This window comes from Electrophorus electricus, chromosome 8 (genome assembly GCF_041902795.1).
Source record: "Electrophorus electricus isolate QZ-2024a chromosome 8, ASM4190279v1, whole genome shotgun sequence".
Lineage (NCBI taxonomy): Eukaryota > Metazoa > Chordata > Actinopteri > Gymnotiformes > Gymnotidae > Electrophorus > Electrophorus electricus.
The window spans coordinates 26,435,007-26,453,276 of NC_137504.1; the positions used below are offsets into that span (position 1 = coordinate 26,435,007).

An 18,270-nucleotide genomic window follows, 5' to 3' on the forward strand; every position below is an offset into this window, starting at 1 on the left:
CACCTACATTTGTGCGCTGCCTGTCCATCCACCGCAAACTTCATTCAAACATGAAATGCGTCTAATTGCAGCGTCACTTTTGGGTTTCCATTCAGCTCCCAGCCATGGCCATCGCTAATAGAGATCCAGAGAAGCTTGTGATTGCATTTTTACGTAGCTGGTCTCACTCGCACCTGGGACTGGCTGTGTGTTCGGTTCCTGCCTGTGTAGTGTAATCAGCCCCGAGTGTTCTCCCCTATATACTATTGTTAACGATGTTCTGATTGCATTGTAAGAGTGCAGGGTGAGCAAGGGGTTAGCATCACTGAGGGCGTGGGCTCAAGTCCATGGAGCACTCATGCCAACATGCTGTCATACTCACTTATGCAAGTTGTTCTGGATGAGTGTGTCTGACGAGCGCTGTTAATTACCCAAAGTGTCTCTCCTGGTTGGAGCATCACTGGATAGGTCAGAGATAAGGCATAGGAAAAACATACTGTACTTTACTCATAGCCAGCTGTTTCCATTACATGTTTTTATTAACGATGTTAATATTTGCTTAGACACCCAGCACTACTGATGTTCTTTCTTTCTCTCTGTCTTTCTTTGCAACACTGGGTGTTTCTTTCCCAGCTAACACTCTTCTCTCTGCCCGACCTCTCTCTTTTCCTTCGTTTTCCTTCCCTCCCCCTCTTTATGGCATGGCGTTCTTCGGGCCTGCCCGTTTCCTCTGTGCCGGGCAGAACCGGGCTCTTCACACCGGACATGGCCTTTGAGACCATTGTGAAAAGGCAGATCACGAAGATTAAAGTGCCGTGCCAGAAATGTGTGGACATGGTCATTTCTGAGCTGGTCAATACGGTTAGGCAGTGTACCAAGAAGGTAATCCCCCCCCCCCCCCCCGGTGATGGGTGATGGTGTATTCCGAACATTCCTCCAACCCGCTGTTACCCACCTGCCAGCACCCTCCACCTCCCTGCTGCCCTCTGGTGGAGGGTGGAGGAAATGGGCATGTGTGCCATTGTGGTTGCTTGCGTGAATCGAAGCTTTGGAGAGAGAGAGGTGGGGGGATGGCCCCAGCAGGGCCAGTGGAGCTTGCTGTGATGAGTAGAACTGTCTGGATGCTGGGGTTCCACTGCTAGGTGTATGCGACCAGAAAGAGGTTCTGTTCCCAGTGAGCCAGCTCACGGAGGCCACTGAGGGCTTTGCGTGCAAAGGCGTCGTTTATGAAAAAAAAAAGAAGAAAAAAAGCCAGCTCTGGCAGTGCATTTCTACTCAGAGTGACATGCAAGGTCTTATGTTTCTTATTAGAATTTCAAACAGCATTTAGCAATGTGTGGTTCAAGACAAGTTTTAACCACACGGTATATACCTAGCATTATAACTTCTGTGTCCAGACACCAGCTTGAAAGACTGCAGTGTGCGCGTTACATGGGTCAGTATGAGAACACTCCAGTTCCACAACCTCCCATCTCCTCTTCTGCTGCATTTACACAAGCTTCTTTTAACCTTTTTGGTTGTTTGTGGTCATGTGGTCTGTCCGCAATATCTGCAATGAACATGCCAAAAACATACAACAAAAATCGAGTGAGAAGGAGGACAAAACCTGTCCCATTTCCCCTCCAGTAGTTTTTCATCTACAACCCAAGAACCAACAGAGATTAGGAGGCAGATTAACGAGTGCTGACACTGGAGCTCGACCGGCCTTTGGGGCCGCAGACAGCCCTCTGCAAAAAGGAGCTCCACTGCAGTCGCTCTGGTTTCCGCCCACCCGGCAGGGACGTAATAAACCTGGTTCTGGTTAAGGTGGCCAGCCGTGTGCTGGAGGTCACAGAGAGTGGAATGTAGTGAGTGTGCCAACTACCCTGCTTGTGCGAAGCTGCAGTCTTTGGGCTCATGGCCTTGAGGTGTTGGCTGGTGTACAGGGCTCGCTAAGGTCTCCTTTCCTCTCTTCCTCTCTCTACGTCTCTCTTTCTCTTTCTTTCTATGGGATGGAGGTCTTGGCTCAAGCTCTCTGTTGGCTCTCTGAACGGCTCAAGGAGAAAGCGAATGTCTCACTTGCCTTTTCTTTCCTCTGTGCTGTCTTGTCTGTCCTTCTGTCTCGAATCTGTTCTCTTTCTTCTCTTTCATCACGTTTTCTATTCCCACTTCCTCTTTCTCTCTCTCTCTATTACTCTCTCGCTATCTCCCGCACTCTCCTCTCTCTTTTTGCTCCCGCTGGCTCTCTGTTTTTCACTATTCCCCAAGTCCTCTGTTCTTTTACCATTTTTCACCTTGCACCTCATCCTGTCTTCCCTCCCTCTCATTCCCTGGCTCTTTCTCTCTACCTCTCTCTACCTTTCTCCTTCTCCATATCCTGCACTACCCAATTTCTTCCACAGGACGGGCCTCTTTACTCCAGACCTGGCCTTCGAGGCCATAGTGAAAAAGCAGATCCGTAAGCTGAAGTCACCCACCCTGAAGTGTATAGATATGGTAGTGAGTGAACTGACCTCCACCATACGAAAATGTAGCGGAAAGGTAATGCAAGAAGAAAAAGCCTCATTTGTCTGCTTCAGTCCTGCGTGTATGGATAGACCGATGGCTGGGCTTAGTACCAAGAAGGGCAAAAAAGACCCAACAAACAAACAAAAAAGCAGAAGTTGAAAAGTTGGAAGTTGGAAGAAAAGTTGGAAGAAAGAATAAGATTTTCTGTGCAAGTCCCAACTCCAACAAGCCAAAGTTAGTGCTGCCTATTCTGGCAGATAGTTTCTCTGTTTTCATTGTTCATTATCCTTTGTTTGAGTCCCTGGATTTTGAGCAGCTGATGCAGGTATCTGTTCTCTCCCTCTGCTGTCTGTCAGCATTATTAAAGTCCCTATGCATGGTTCTGTGATGTGCCCTGTGTCTTTGGACTCTGCTTGTCCCTCTACTTCACTGGGAGTTGTGAAAGACAGTGTATTTTAGTCCTGACCTTAAGAAGAAAGTAGTCTGCTGGTCTGTGTAACTTGTTTTCAACACAGCAGATGTGTAAATGAGGTCAGCACACAGGATCTTTCAGTACCTTAACACCTAACACACTTAGCAGCATGTCTCCGCAGTGTGTTACCATAAAAATGGCTTACTTGAGCTGCACTGGGTTCTGATTTTGAATATATATATTATAATGAGCAACCCAGACAGCTGTCATGCACAGGGTTGTGTATATTAATTACTGTGCAGTAATTCCCCTTTGATTAATTTACACAAAAGATTTATTCACAGTTCTCTTGGCTACACACTGAGCTGGAATACGACTGCTTCCTGTAGATTTTATGTCTGAAGAATTTACACACTGTGGCCCACAACGATCGGTCCATCCTTACCATTTACACAACCGGTAATCTCAACCCAGTTTACTTTATTTGAATTCTTTATCACGTTATACAGAATAATTAGCCATTTATTTCTAATGGTCAAATTGACAACTACCAAACTGTCGTTGTATGTTGCCATTTTGATGTGCATGCTCTGTAGAGGAGTTCTGTCCCGTTCTTTCTGTGTGACATCTGACTCTGCTCTTGTCTTCTTGTGTCTTTTCTGTGAGCATTTTTTTTTTTTTTTATTATTGCTGTAGCGCTTTCAGTTTTTATAGCTTTCGTGAGGTTACCCTTCCCATTTGATTCTGTTGGAATAAAAACCCCAGTCACTTAAAGGTCTTGCACTCCCAAGGCTTGTAGACATGCCAGACCACACATTGTCATTTGTGACTGTTACGTGTTTGACCTGGTGGTTGCTCTGAGCCACGCTCCTTCCTGTGGACATAGACAGAAACGTGTTACATCTCTTGGCAACAAGAGAACAAACAGAGAGGATGTTTTTGGGATCCAGTAAAGAGCAATCTAATTACATTACAGTGCAACTCTGGGCCCTTTCATTGTGTAGGATATACTTTATAGTGTATTTTGTCCTGTGCTCCATGGAGGCATTTACGAGTCCCCAACCGTCATAGGGTCGAACCAGAACGTTCTACTAGGTCATGAGCGGATGTGGTCGTGGTGAAAAGCCACGTGAGGTCACTTTGGTCTCCTCTTGTCCTCTTAACAACCTTTCCCCCCTCTCTTCCTCTCCCTCTTTTTTTTTTTGATGTGATCTCTTTACCTTTGGTTCAGTGCATGTGTTTGTGCCCTGTTATGCCTGCAGCCCCGCCCCCTCAATTCTGATCCCCCCCACAGCCCCGCCCCCCACAGCCCCCCCCCCCACAGCCCCGCCCCCCACAGCCCCGCCCCCACAACCAAGCTTTCTTGCTTTTTCTCCTTTGCTGTTCACAGTTTGGTGGTGAATGTGAAATGGCCACAGTCACGTGCATGTTCTTGTCTGAAGAGGAGTCTGGCACAATTGGCTTCCATTTGTGCTATCCTGCATTTTCCTGAGTTTGAGGGAAAGACATGCAGTGATGCATCATTCATTCGAACAGCTTGATGTGTAGTGAGGCTCTGAATGGCATTACCACCTGAGTGGCTTACATAGACAGCTCTCAGAGTGGTACAATGCTCAGCACACACATAAGGACACACACATTTAACTCCTAGGCTACTTATACCCACATGCAAAAGGCCTGTAAATGTCATATATGATGATGAGTTTGTATATATTGATCCATATACAGTAACATATTTTTTATGTGCCCTTTTGATGTAATAAAAGTCTAAAGCTATACAATTGACTGTATTTGATACATTTTCCTTATAAATATATATATATTTTTATGAAGCACCATGTATGTTAAGGGGTTAATAATATCAGTACAAAGGATGCATGTTACGTCTATACATACATGGTTCTGTAGTTACATACATTCTGTGTGGCAGGTGATTCTGACAGGATTTGTACAGACCTTTTGCATATGGATTTTGCCCTGCATTAGCTGAGTGCAGCGCAGCTGTGGCATTAAGGGCCCTGGATCCTACCCTAAAGATCTCCCTTTCATGTAGCTGTTCAAATTCCAGAAGGACCTCAAGCATATGGCCCTCAGCACACATGGTTAAAGTCATAAACGGGCTGTTGCTGAACGTCATGATGCATTTACCTGGCCTGTTATCATTTTTCTGCTTTATGTTTGCGCATTGTTCATGAGTATATGTGTTGTTTGTGACTATTTGTACGGCGTGTCTGTTGTTTGGGAAAGTCATTTTACGCTTGTGTCTTGCGGGAGAAAAGGCAGCAATTTCTTCCGTAGCCCCTCCTTTACTGTTAAACTGGCTTCAAAACATCACACAAATGTCATGCCATTTACCTGTTATAACACAAGTCTAACACAAATTATTAATGTTTTTCTTCTGTGCACACAGTTCAGAGTCAGTGTGCTTGGCCTGTGTGTGTGTGTGTGTGTGTGTGTGTGTGTGCAAACGCACATACGGATTTGTGTTTTTGTACTCTGCCCTGCATTGTGTTTGTGTATGTGTGTGTGTGTGTGTGCGTGTGTCTGCAGCTAGCCCAGTACCCCATGTTGCGAGAAGAGATGGAAAGAATTGTCACACAGCACATCCGTGACCGAGAAAGTCGCACCAAGGAGCAGGTGAGATACGAAGCAAATGACCCTGCAGGATGTGTGTGTAGGGTATATATGGAGCTTTAGCGACAAACTTGTGGAAGGACCAGTTACTATTCTAATGCCATGCACATAATTTTTTTAGTTTTTAAATGGAGCTTTAGACACAAACTTGTGGAAGGACCAGTTACTAGTGTAATGCCATGCACGTAATTCTTTTAGTTTTTAAATGTAGAATGTTATGTTAACTTTTAGAAGTGAGTTGCAAGGGCTTCTGTCTTGATTCCTTATACAAAACTCCACTGATCTACACCATCCTGTTTATGACAGAACACATAGTCCTAGATGGGTTATGTTTGCCTACATCAACAACTTACCTAGTTCAAGTTGAGTTAGTTCATTGAGTTCATTTATTTCACCCATTTTAATTCAACAATAACACAGACACAGTTCACATTTACCTCACAGTTCACCTACATTACCTAGTTCACCTACGTTACCTAGTTCACTTACGTTACCTACTTCACTTACGTTACCTACTTCACTTACGTTACTTAGTTCACTTACGTTACCCACTTCAGCTACGTTACCTAGTTCACCTACGTTACCTAGTTCACTTACGTTACCTACTTCACTTACGTTACTTAGTTCACTTACGTTACCCACTTCAGCTACATTACCTAGTTCACCTACGTTACTTGGTTCACCTACGTTACATGGTTCACTTACGTTACCCTAGTTCACCTACGTTACCTAGTTCACATACGTTACCCTAGTTCACTTACGTTACCCTAGTTCACCTACGTTACCTACTTCACTTACGTTACTTAGTTCACTTACGTTACCCACTTCAGCTACATTACCTAGTTCAGCTACGTTACCCTAGTTCACCTACGTTACCTAGTTCACCTACGTTACCCTAGTTCACCTATGTTACCCTAGTTCACCTACGTTACTTAGTTCACTTACGTTGCCTACTTCACTTACGTTACTTAGTTCACTTACGTTACCCACTTCACTTATGTTAGCCACTTCAGCTACATTACCTAGTTCACTTACATTACTTAGTTCACCTACGTTACCCTAGTTCACTTACGTTACCTAGTTCACCTACGTTATTTAGTTCATTTACGTTACCCACTTCACTTACGTTACCCAGTTCAGCTACATTACCTAGTTCACCTACGTTACCCTAGTTCACCTACGTTACCTAATTCGTTAGTTCATCAAACTCACCAACAAGAACACAGTCCTAGATTGGATTCATATTCACCTAGTTCAATATTAGTTTATTTAGCTTACCTAGTTCAGCAATTTAGGTCACCAATTTCACATAGTTCAACAAGATTAAATAAATAAATAAACTGAAATGTTTTGTGGTCACAAGGTGTTGCTGCTTATTGATATTGAGCTGGCCTACATGAATACCAACCATGAGGACTTCATTGGATTTGCCAAGTGAGTTTCCTTATTTTATCCTAATTATCTCATTAAGTTTAAAAAAAGTCTATTTTTAGACCAGATATGAGTTTACTTCACAACAGAAGAAAGTTAACAAGGACATACAGTGTTATTGATGCTCTACCTTTAACCCCCATACTACTACCATACCATCCTTGTGGAGAATATGACGAAATGATTGATAAGCCAGGTCCATAAGGTGCTTATTCAGCTAAAATTTAGTTTTCTTTCCCCTCAGTGCCCAGCAGAGAAGCAGCCAGATGAGCAAGAAGAAAGCACCTGGCAACCAGGTAATGTTTTACTTCCTGTCACAGTGCCACTCTCGGGACTAAAGTGTAATTATGTATAACCACATTTTTATGAGCCATATTTTGTCTTGATGTGAGCATGTGTACACACTAAAATTGTCTCTGCTGTGTCCATCAGTTTCACATCCTCAGTATTGCTTAAATTCCTGATGCATGCCAGTTGTCAAAATGTGGCTTTGTGTGTTGTGTCTTATTGAGTGTGTCTTAATAAAGTATCTCGATGAGGAGTTCTGGCCCTCTTCACCACAGGTGGTCCGCTCTGATCCTGGAAGACTGGAGTCCAGCACAGTTTGGTGACTTTGCTGCTCATTATCTATTTAGCAGTATGGAAATCACCACACCGTGCTGGACATGGGCTCTCCAGGGCTGGAGCTTGGGTCCCTCATGCTCAATCTTTATCCAGACATCCAGCATATTGGCTTCTCTTTTTTTTTTTCATCCGTATGTTGCGCCGTGCTGGTTCTACTTGCTCTTATCAACTGGTCCAGGGGCAGGTTTGTGGTCATGCTCATACTAGTTGCTATAAGACTTCTAGGAAGAAAACTGATCCCAGATCAGTTATTACCGACCAGAGAGGCCCCCTTTTTTGTTAGCATTTCATTGCTTTTAGTTGTTCAGGATGGAGATTTAGCTGCTGCATGGTACCTTAAATTAGCCTTTGATACCCTCTTTGTCCTTTGTTGTATTTTAGGATCTTAAGACCAAGCAGTTACAAGTACTTCTACAGTAGAGTATCTGTATCAGAAGTAGAGTATTATTTTTGCAATACAGTATGTGTATCTGTAGTACAATATAATGTCTGCAGATATGAACCTGTTGCATTTACATTTACATTTACGACATTTAGCAGACACTCTTATCCAGAGACGCTCATATCCAGAGCACAGAATGTATTCTAGACAGTGCAGTAGGTTAGAGTCCACGAGACCAATGATCTAGAATACTGTAGAAATACAGGGATCACTGCTGATGCCTAGAAGTTCAAAATTCATAAGCTCTATCTTAAACAATGATAAATGTAATAAACAATAAGTGCTAGAGTTTGTTAAACAACATCAGTGTAATAAACAATACCCTACAATATGTACCAATTTAGTCAGTCAATATAGGAGCAGGGTCAGTTGTCATTTAAATTGTAGAATATCTGTCATTTGAATTATAGAATATCAGCAGTACAGTATATTTATTCATGGTAGAGTATTATGTTATTGTGGGGATAATGTTTGTGATATGAGCACATGTGACAGCATTCCTGAGGATAGTGATGACTCGTGGTTTAATACAGGTGGTCAAGATGACAGAGTCAAAATCAATTTGGTAGACACTTAAAGAAACCAAATTTAGGCATTTTTGGTTATGAATAGCTTTTTGAGTTCCTCCATCTATAATTTTTGTCCCTGGTAGTGTCCGCAAGGCCGCCTCTGTCTACTGTGTGGAAGTTTGGATTAGATTGTATGCCTTTGTCTCTTTATGTCTTTCCTTTTCATTGCCGCCTCTTCTGTAGGATGAGATCATGGTGAGTAGAGTGCACGCGTGTTGAGTGTGTGAAGATGTGTTGAGATTGTGTGTGCGTGTTTATGTGTGTTTGTGAGTAATAATAATTCAAGCGCACACTCTTTGATCCTCTGAATTGTTGCTTTTGCTGTCACACACACTTCCACTTCACAGACAAAAACAGGAGAACAGACACAAGACGTGCCTGTTATTCATCTGTGTTTGTGCACCCTTAGCTGAATGTCTGTGCCCTGGAGTGCTAGCTGGAGATGAAGATAATGGAATAATCTAGGTGTGCTCAAAACAGACTAGAAGAGACCACGAGGCATGTTTACTCTGTCAGATGTATACTACTGCTACATGAAAAACTCAGCCTTAATGTAGCATAGTTATAGATGTACTGTTTGCTAGATAATGGGAATAATTCACATTTCTGCAGTGAAATACTCACATATTGTGGCTATCACCAGCACCATCTGTATTGCAGGGGTCAGTATAATCATAAACATTAACAAACGGCCTATCGTGCAGACCCACGGCCCCATCTGTTTGCACAGCAGTTGTCATGTGTCGGGCTCGTGCACGTTCTCTGCTCATCCATGCAGTCAGTTTGACTGCCTCACATTCATTCTGGTAGCACGATTTGCGGAAGGAAGCAAGACGACCAGCCGCCAGTGAACTGGCAGAAGAGAGAGCCAAAGCCAGTACCGCTGTCTTTAGTGGTCACGTGATCCACCTCAGACCAGGACAAGTGGAGATGTGGGGGGAGGAGACAAGTGCCTCCCACACGAAATACTTTTGTAAGCCCCATAGTTTGCTCCTGGGGCCACTCAGAGTTGCACTCAGACAGATACAATTGAGACACTGACTGATGCCTTTGGAACAAAGCTTCAACCAAGCCTGCTGTGTTGGTTCCCCTCATGCTCCCTTCATGCTCAACAGTGCCATGTTAGATCTCTTTTGGCCTTCAGAAGTGCAGCAATTCACCATGGCATAGATTCCACTCATTGTTGACATTTCGGCTCATGTGGACAAAATAGTTTCTCACGGTTGCCACAAACTAGATGAAGGTACTGACATGCTCATGCTCTAAGCAGCCCATTCTACTTTGTCCCAGAGACGCTGTATAGGATTAAGATCTGGGGACTGTGAAGGTCAGGGAAGCAAGGAAAACTAGCTGTCATGTTCCTGGAAACAATCCATGAGTATATGACCCTTGTGGCACAGTGCATGGTGCACTGAAAGTGTCCTTCTGTCGTAGGGTAAACAGCTGCAATAAAAGGGATGAACTTGGTACTTGACTTACTTAGGTAAGCCCCACTGTCCAAACGTCCATCCACAAGTAACAGAAAATCCAGGTTTGCCAAGAAAACCTTCCTCACGCCATTACTCCACCTCCAGGACTGTTGATACCACAGGAAGGGCTCATCAGTTCATGCTGCTTGCGCCAAATTCTGACCCTCCCATCTGCAAATTTGGATTAATCTGGAGATGTTTTTACACTGCTTATTGATCCAGTTTTTGACAACTGGAGTCTGGCCTTTCTGTTTTCCTTAGACATCAATGGCACCCAGACTGGTCGTCTGCCATTATAGCCCATCCGTGCTAAGGAATGACAAGTTGTCAAAGTCGAATTTATTTATAAAATGCTTTTTACAACAGTCATTGTCACAAAGCAGCTTTACAGATCTCTGCGTCCAAGCCCCCAGTGAGCAAGCCAAAGGCCGTGGCAAGGAAATCCTCCTCTGGCTGACATGGGACACCACAATAGCAACAATATAAACCATAAAGTTGTGCATTTGACACGTTCCTTGGAGCACCAGCACTGTATCAGCTGCAGTTTGCTTGACTGTGCACCACATATTTGAATCACAGAATGTTACTTTACATCCTCCTCTGACCCCTTTTTGCTGGATGTTTTTCTCGATCACACCATTCTCTGTTTACTTTCGGAACGATTACATGAGAATACCCCACTGGATCTCTACACCTTGTTTGAAGTCACTCAGATCGCTCGGATTTCTTTCTAATGTGGATTCACTCTGAAACTGATTCATGGAAAACATCCCTAATTTTCTGCTGCACTCCGGGATCACGTGTCTAATTTCAATACGGGGCTTTAATTGTGAAAGGACAGGTGTCTTAACAGTATACACTGAAAGGCCACTTTTTTAATGTGTTTGTATATGTCCCTGTGTGTATGTGCTTGTGTGCATCTGTGCAAGTGTGTGTTTGTGCGTGTGTTGCTGTTTACATTGTTTACACTGTGCGTTCTCTTTTCCCAGGTCATCAGGAAGGGATGGCTGACAATCAACAACATTGGCATAATGAAAGGCGGAGCCAAAGAGTACTGGTTTGTGCTGACGGCCGAATCACTGTCCTGGTACAAGGATGATGAGGTGAGTCATTTGCATGTTTTTTAGCTGTTGGACTGAACAGGCGGTCATGTGCTCTGGCTGGCCAAATGGACAGGGTGGAGTGCTGAACTGAAACTGAACGCTGGCGCTAGTTTTAATAATCAATAATAGCATGGCAGATCCAATGAACATGAAAGCAAAAACCCAACAATGAAAATGAAGTTTATCATTATATGTAAATAGAAAGTTGGTGTTTCTTTTTCATCTTCTACAAACCAGATGTTTGATGTTGCTCTTGTAGTTTTGTGTGTGTTTTGTGTTGCCTGGTTCCTTATGAAAGACTTGCTTAATCCCTTGTCTGAAAGTTCAGCATTCTGCTTGCCAGGTTCCTGCTTTAATAAATCAAATGTATTTAAGGATGAAAGTATGAGACGATGGACAGCCATGACCACAATCACAGACTCTTAACACTCTAGCCGACAGACAGGCACACTTGGACACCCACGTTGCTTACATGACAGCGTTGTGTTGTTGTTAAGAACCTGACACCACAGCACCGCGACAGCATCTGCTCTCTCTGACGCTCTTCCTCTGACGTTCTCCCATCGCACCACTCAGATCTTTAAATGATCTTTTTTTTCCCTCAGCCCAGTGACTGCATTGTTGCTATTGGTTTATCTCAGGATCCAAATCAAATGTAGCCATAAAAAAAAAAAAATTTCCCAGCATGCCTTACTCATTTGTTGGCACCCACACAAGCATAACATGCCACTCATCTGTCCTGTTCACTTTAATGGCAGCAATTTTCTTTGGAAGCATGCATATTGATTTTCCGAAATACAAGTGATCTCAAATGGATATTTAAGTTCTTCCATTTTGAATGATTTATTTGTCTGCTAACTTAGCTAGTTTTTTCCCTGCTCTCATTCTTGTTGCTGGAATCTTTCCGCTGTTGTAAGTTTTGTAGTAAAGGAAGCCTGTAGGACGAGGAGCGAAGGTGGTGCGGATGGAGGGACAGATGGAACAGTGACTGAAGTTCCCAGCCAAAAAGCAGCACGCTTGAGAGAACTGTAAATTCATGTAAAGTGACACTCAATTTAACACGCAATTTAATGTTTTTGTGAGCATTTGATCCAGCAATAAACAATTGCAAAAACCCCAAGACATTTATCAACAGATCTGCAATAGCCTTGGGTTTTTGACACTGTACACAATCGCTATATGATGACACACCTCCACGCAAACAAGCAGCACGATGCGGTTGCTGATGCACTTAGAGCAAGCCCTCACATTTGTAGTGCGCTGGTCTGACCCAAGCTGTCCCACACATGTGTGGAGCAGAGTCTGCGCTCCCAGAGCCATGCTGCCTGTTCCTCCGTCCTGCTACTCATAAACCTCTGCACTTTCAAAGAAGCAGAAGGGGGCTGAGATTGCGTGTGTGTGTGTGTGTGTGTGTGTGTGTGTGTGTGTGTGTTGAATAACTCAGAGGCTGGGGTGTCTCTGGTTAGCTAGTTAGGTGGCCTTAACAAGGAGCATGTGGGGATAGAGGGATGCTCCACTGCTCTTTCATGTTTGACTGAACACAAAGTGTCCATCAGCACCCACCCCAGTTCCCCCCTTAGTTTACCCCCAGCCCCCCAGTTACCCCCCTTAGTTACCCCCTTCAGCCACCCACACACTCACACTGTTACTTATATGTATGTTCATATGCACACAATCACCCCCCAAAACACACTCTGCTCATTTGTCTTTTTCTTTCTTTCTCTCTCTCTCTCTCTCACCATCATGTATATTTATTTTACTGTGAGCCGGGATGGCAAATTCCCAGACCAGTGGGACCCAAAGCTAACATGGTTCTGCTCAAAGGTAGAACAGTGCTGCACTGCTCCACTAATGAGCGCAGGGAGACCCTACCTACGTTTCCACGTTTGTCTCTGCACGCTTTTCTTTTCTTTCTCTTTCACACACACAAACACATGCAGTCACATGCAGTCGCTGCATTTGTTTGCTTTTTTTGAGTGGTACAGGGTTGACTGAGGTCAAGGCCTGTGTGGAGGTGATTTACCAAACTCATCACTCTTTGTCTAAATGGTAAACAATAACTCTAACCACACCAATTACCCAGAATTCTCTTGATATCCACCTTTTTTTTGTTTCTCACTGTTCTTTACTTTTTCTTCTCATGTTCCCTCCCACACAGAAGCAAAAGTCAAACACAATGAGTTTTCACTGAGTCTTCATTGTCAGTGCTTCCTGTGGTTATGCATTTGAATGGGGATGTTTATTGTGTGCATTCACTTTCAGTGTGTACAAGCTCCTATTTAAACATGTTACAATAACTGCTGTTCCCTCATCAATGTGCCCAAAGTTCTGCCTGGTTTTTCTGATGTACCCCAGCACTTTGGACTTCTATTATTCCAGCTTTCCAAACAGTTTATCTTTGAATATATCTCACCTCTCCTCTCCTCTCTCCTCTCCTCTCCTCTCTCCTCTCTCCTCTCCTCTCCTCTCCTCTCCTCTCCTCTCCTCTCCTCTCCTCTCCTCTCCTCTCCTCTCCTCTCCTCTCCTCTCCTCTCCTCTCCTCTCTCCTCTCTCCTCTCTCCCCTCCCTCCTCTCTCCTCTCCTCTCCTCTCCTCTCCTCTCTCCTCTCCTCTCTACTCCTCCCCTCCCCTCTCCTCTCCTCTTCTCTCTCCTCTCCTCTCCTCTCCTCTCCTCTCCTCTCCTCTCCTCTCCTCTCTACTCCTCCCCTAGGCGTAAGGGAGGCATGAGGTAGTGGGGATGAGGGGTAAGGGGGTTGGGGTAGTGGCGATGAGGGGTAAGGGGGTTGGGGTAGTTGGGATGAGGGGTAAGGGGGTTGGGGTAGTGGCGATGAGGGGGTAAGGGGGTAAGGGGTTGGGGTAGTGGCGATGAGGGGTAAGGGGGAACGGGGGTATGGGTAGTGGCGATGAGGGTAAGGGGGTTGGGGTAGTGGCGATGAGGGGTAAGGGGTTGGGGTAGTGGCGATGAGGGGTAAGGGGGTTGGGGTAGTGGGAGATGAGGGGTAAGGGGTTGGGGTAGTGGTGATGAGGGGTAAGGGGGACAAGGGGGTTGGGGAGTGGAGACAGAGGGGAACGGGGGTTGGGGACTTGGCGCAGCGGGGAAGGGGAGGTTGGTAGTGGCGCTGCGGGGTACGGGGGTGGGGGTAGTGGAGATGAGGGTATGGGGGTAAGGGGTTGGGGTAGTGGGGAGAGGGGTAAGGGGGTTGGGGTAGTGGGGATGAGGGGTAAGGGGGTAAGGGGGTTGGGGTAGTGGAGATGAGGGGTAAGGGGGTTGGGGTAGTGGGGATGAGGGGTAAGGGGGTTGGGGTAGTGGGGATGAGAGGTAGGGGGGTTTGGGTAGTGGGGATGGAAGGTTGTGGTCTGGTTTCTATTAGCAAAACTGCCTTGGATCAAGTGAAGCCTGTGCTCCCCAAAGCCCCACAAAACTGCAGAGACGTGAAAGAAGAAAAGCTGAAACGCATGAGCCAATGCAAACCCCTCTGATTCCACTTTCACTGACCCCCCCATTAATCACACTCACACACACACACACACACACGCAAACGCACAAGCACACACACACGCACACGCGCACATATGTGCAGTCTCACACTCATACAGATGGACATGGACGCACACACGCACACATACGGGCGCACACACATCCCCACAGAGGCATTCTGCTGTTCTCTTTCATAAATGTACATTTGCTCATACACATACAGCGCAGACAAATTTAAAAAGGCTTTATCGAAGAGGCATTTTCAAAGGCCAAACACACACACACACACACACACACACACACACACATAGACACACATGCACACACATATGCGTGGTCTCACATTCATACAGATGGACATATGCGCACACACACACACACACACACATGCACACACACACACACGCACACACACACACACACACACACACACACACACACACACACACACACACACACATGCACACACACACACACACACACACACACACACACACAAACACACACACATAGTCATAGATGGTCCATAGTGGCTTAGAGTGAAAGATGATATGCACACTCTTCTAGGGATACCCACATAAGCCAATGGAGAAGTTTGTGTAATTGTGTGTGTGTGTGTGTGTTTAGGCATTTATAGTTTAGCATGTCCCCATCAGTCGATGTAAAGCAGCCGCAACCAACAGCACCTCTGTTTGTTATTATGCTCTTTCCCTCCCTCCCTCCCTCTCTCTCTCTCTCTCTCTCTCTCTCTCTCTCTCTTTTATTTTTCTTTGACTCTGTCTTTCTCCTTCTCTCTGTCATGTGATGGCGTTAGGAAGGGGTCTGTCACAGAACTCTAAACTCTGGAGTAATGTGTCATGAAGCGCTCTACAGCAAACCTGCAGCAAATCTGCTCTTAGTCTGCATGCTTTAACTGGGTCATTTTTTACATACCTAAGCTAACATATATATATATATATATATATATATATTTTGTGTGTATGTGTGTGTGTGTGTGGTGGGTGTGTGTGTGTGTGTGTGTGTGTGTGTGTGTAAATGATTGTTGTGTTAGACTTCTCAGTGGTGTAAGTGGAACCATGCATGTCAGTGGTTTTGATTTTTTGAATATTTTACTATAAGCCACTGAGACAAAACCACTCTTCCTCCCTCCCTCCCTCTAACACCTTTTTCACTCCTTTGTAGCATCACCTTTGCCCTTTGCTAGGCTTACACCAATGTGTGTGTGTGTGTGTGTGTGTGTGTGTGTGTGTGTGTGTGTGTGTGTGTGTGTGAAATTCTTTTTTGAGGTTATCCATCATTGCTTGTGGGCTGGGATTGCACACTTTTATGTCTAAATATAAGTCAATTGAGGTTTCATAATTTTATCATTTTCTGGTCCCAGGCTAAGATCTTGAACATCTAATGCATAATTACTTCAAAGGAATTAACAAAGAAACACATTTTTCTGGAATGTTATTTGGCTGTTTATTGAATAATTACATTTAAAAGTTGGCATGAATTCACAATAGTTAACAAGCTCTTGATTTGTCAGAACCACAGTTGGTGTGTCGATGAGTTTACGTCGTCATGGTGAGGAGGGGGCATGTCTTGAGCTTCCCCACCCAGCCTAACCAATGTGCAGACTACTGTACAACCGCTACTTCCTGAACAGGTAGTCTGAACACTGGGCAGGCGGGGCAGGCTTCTGGCCTCCCCCCACTGGAATCCGAGTCCCACACACAAACACACATGCACGCACACAAACACACACACACACACAGATACCAGCACTTCCACATGAGCATAACTTGAAATATTGTCTAATAAAAACATTTCCTCCCTTGAAGTATTGCCTAAATTGATAGATTTGTATGTATTTGTATACAATCACATTTGCAAGACTCAAAGAGAAGTGCTATTACTCACATTTAGTTTTATGTCCGTTTGTGGTAACTCGAGGGCCTGACGGTGGCATTTGACATCACCTTTAACCCAACTTACGTCCAGAAACCTCCACCTGTCCTGTCACGCCTTACCCTGAGTGCTGACATTCTGGGCTGATCAGATGTCGATGACGGCTTGTGATTGGTGGGTTTCACTGCAACTTCCTGTCCCCTGTGGAGTAGAAAGCAGCTGAGTAGAACAGGTCTCATGTTTCTCATAGAATTCCCCCCAAATCTTTGGCCCCAGCACTAAAAGTACCTAAAATAATATGATGCAAGGTTACATTTCCCATGAATACATATTAGGCCTTTCTTACCTAGCAGTTTAGATGAAACTCTTGACGTGAGATTCATTGTCACTTTAATAAAGTTGCCATTTATTGTATTAAATATGTTACAATAAATAAATATGTATTAAATATATATTCATCGGGAATTTATTAGATTATTTAAATGCATGTACATTTTTGTTCAGACACACACATGCATGCACCCATGGACAGACACACACACACACACATGCACTTAATAGACACTCGACTTAAACACTCTGATGCTCCCAGTGACCTCTTCCCCAAGTTTGCATATCCATTCTCTTAAACAGCAGAATAATGGTGTAACCTTCTATACATGAAAATAGAAACATACCCAGCCGCTATCAGTCAGTCAGGACCCATTTACCGTCTCTCTGACTTAAATGTGAACATTTCCCTGAACGGTCCAGATGAGATAAACTAGCACCTGGGAATCGCATTAGCACTTAGTCTCTCACCCGCCTGAGCGCCATTCAAAACGGACATCTGGACTTTGCACTCTGATCACATACTTGCGTTTTCCCAGTGCAGTTTTTAAAAATTGCTCCTACTTAAAAATCGGCTGGAGAAGTTAACAGACGAAGTTCATCACACAAGGAAGGCTCCCTCCACCAACCCCAAATCCACGACGCTAAAACACAGATGAGACGATACTCTACCTCATCCGTCTGGAAGCCTCTGGTAGACGCCACACAGACGCTTCTCCTCTCGCTCTGCCTGTCCCCCTTTGCCTTCCTCCCTGAGCCGGGTGGGTGGAAGCAGGGCGAGGTGGCGGTGCTGTGGGGCACCGGGCAAGGGCCAGGTCACCGGGGTTGTTGCTACGGGAGGAGGGCTTTCTCCCCTTTTCTTCCATCTCCAGCCACCGGCTAGCCCCTCCGCCCCGAGCGCCTGCACCATCTGGACGTCGGCCCACATCGGAAGCCGTTCACATCTTTGCTGAGGTCTGCTGAGATCAGGTGGAAGATTTCCCCCTAAAACACCCAAAAATGCGGAGTTTCTGCCCCTGGGGCAGAGTTCGGGCAGAGCTGGTGGAGAGCGGAGCGCATCGTCTCTTTCCTACCGGGTGGCACAACGGCAACTCGTAAGCTTGACGTGGCAGAGTGCTGTTAACTTTCCCACTGAGAGAGAGAGAGAAGGAGAGAGAGAGAGGGGGAGAGAGAGATAGAAGGAGAGAGAGAGAAGGAGAGAGAGAAGGAGAGAGAGAAGGAGAGAGTGGGAGACAGGAGAGAGAGAAGTAGGTGGAGCTATCTGTACTTTTTTTTTGCTCACCCCTTTTCTCGTCCTGCCCTCCGTCTGGCTCATTTTTTTTCCCTCTTGCTTTTTTGGGGAGGTAGCAGGAAGTGGCGGGTCAAAGGTCAACAGGAAGTGAAGCGCATTAATTTGCTGCATGTCTTGTGTAATTGTAAA

At 45.0% G+C, this 18,270-nt stretch overlaps 1 protein-coding gene across 11 annotated transcripts in view; it reads left to right on the plus strand.

Moving 5' to 3' along the window:
• Positions 1–18,270, plus strand: part of dnm1a (dynamin 1a) — a 51,595-nt gene that overhangs the window by 16,912 nt on the left and 16,413 nt on the right. For 6 of the 11 annotated variants that reach the window (XM_081719007.1, XM_081719001.1, XM_081719002.1 and 3 more), the window contains exons 10-15: positions 723–861; positions 5,429–5,515; positions 6,876–6,946; positions 7,188–7,239; positions 8,762–8,773; positions 11,037–11,150. In XM_081719007.1, the coding sequence (XP_081575133.1) occupies positions 723–861; positions 5,429–5,515; positions 6,876–6,946; positions 7,188–7,239; positions 8,762–8,773; positions 11,037–11,150 (475 nt within the window). Of the gene's footprint in view, positions 1–722; positions 862–2,360; positions 2,500–5,428; positions 5,516–6,875; positions 6,947–7,187; positions 7,240–8,761; positions 8,774–11,036; positions 11,151–18,270 lie in introns of all 11 variants that reach the window. The other 5 variants (XM_081719004.1, XM_081719006.1, XM_081719003.1 and 2 more) reach the window with 3 other exon arrangements.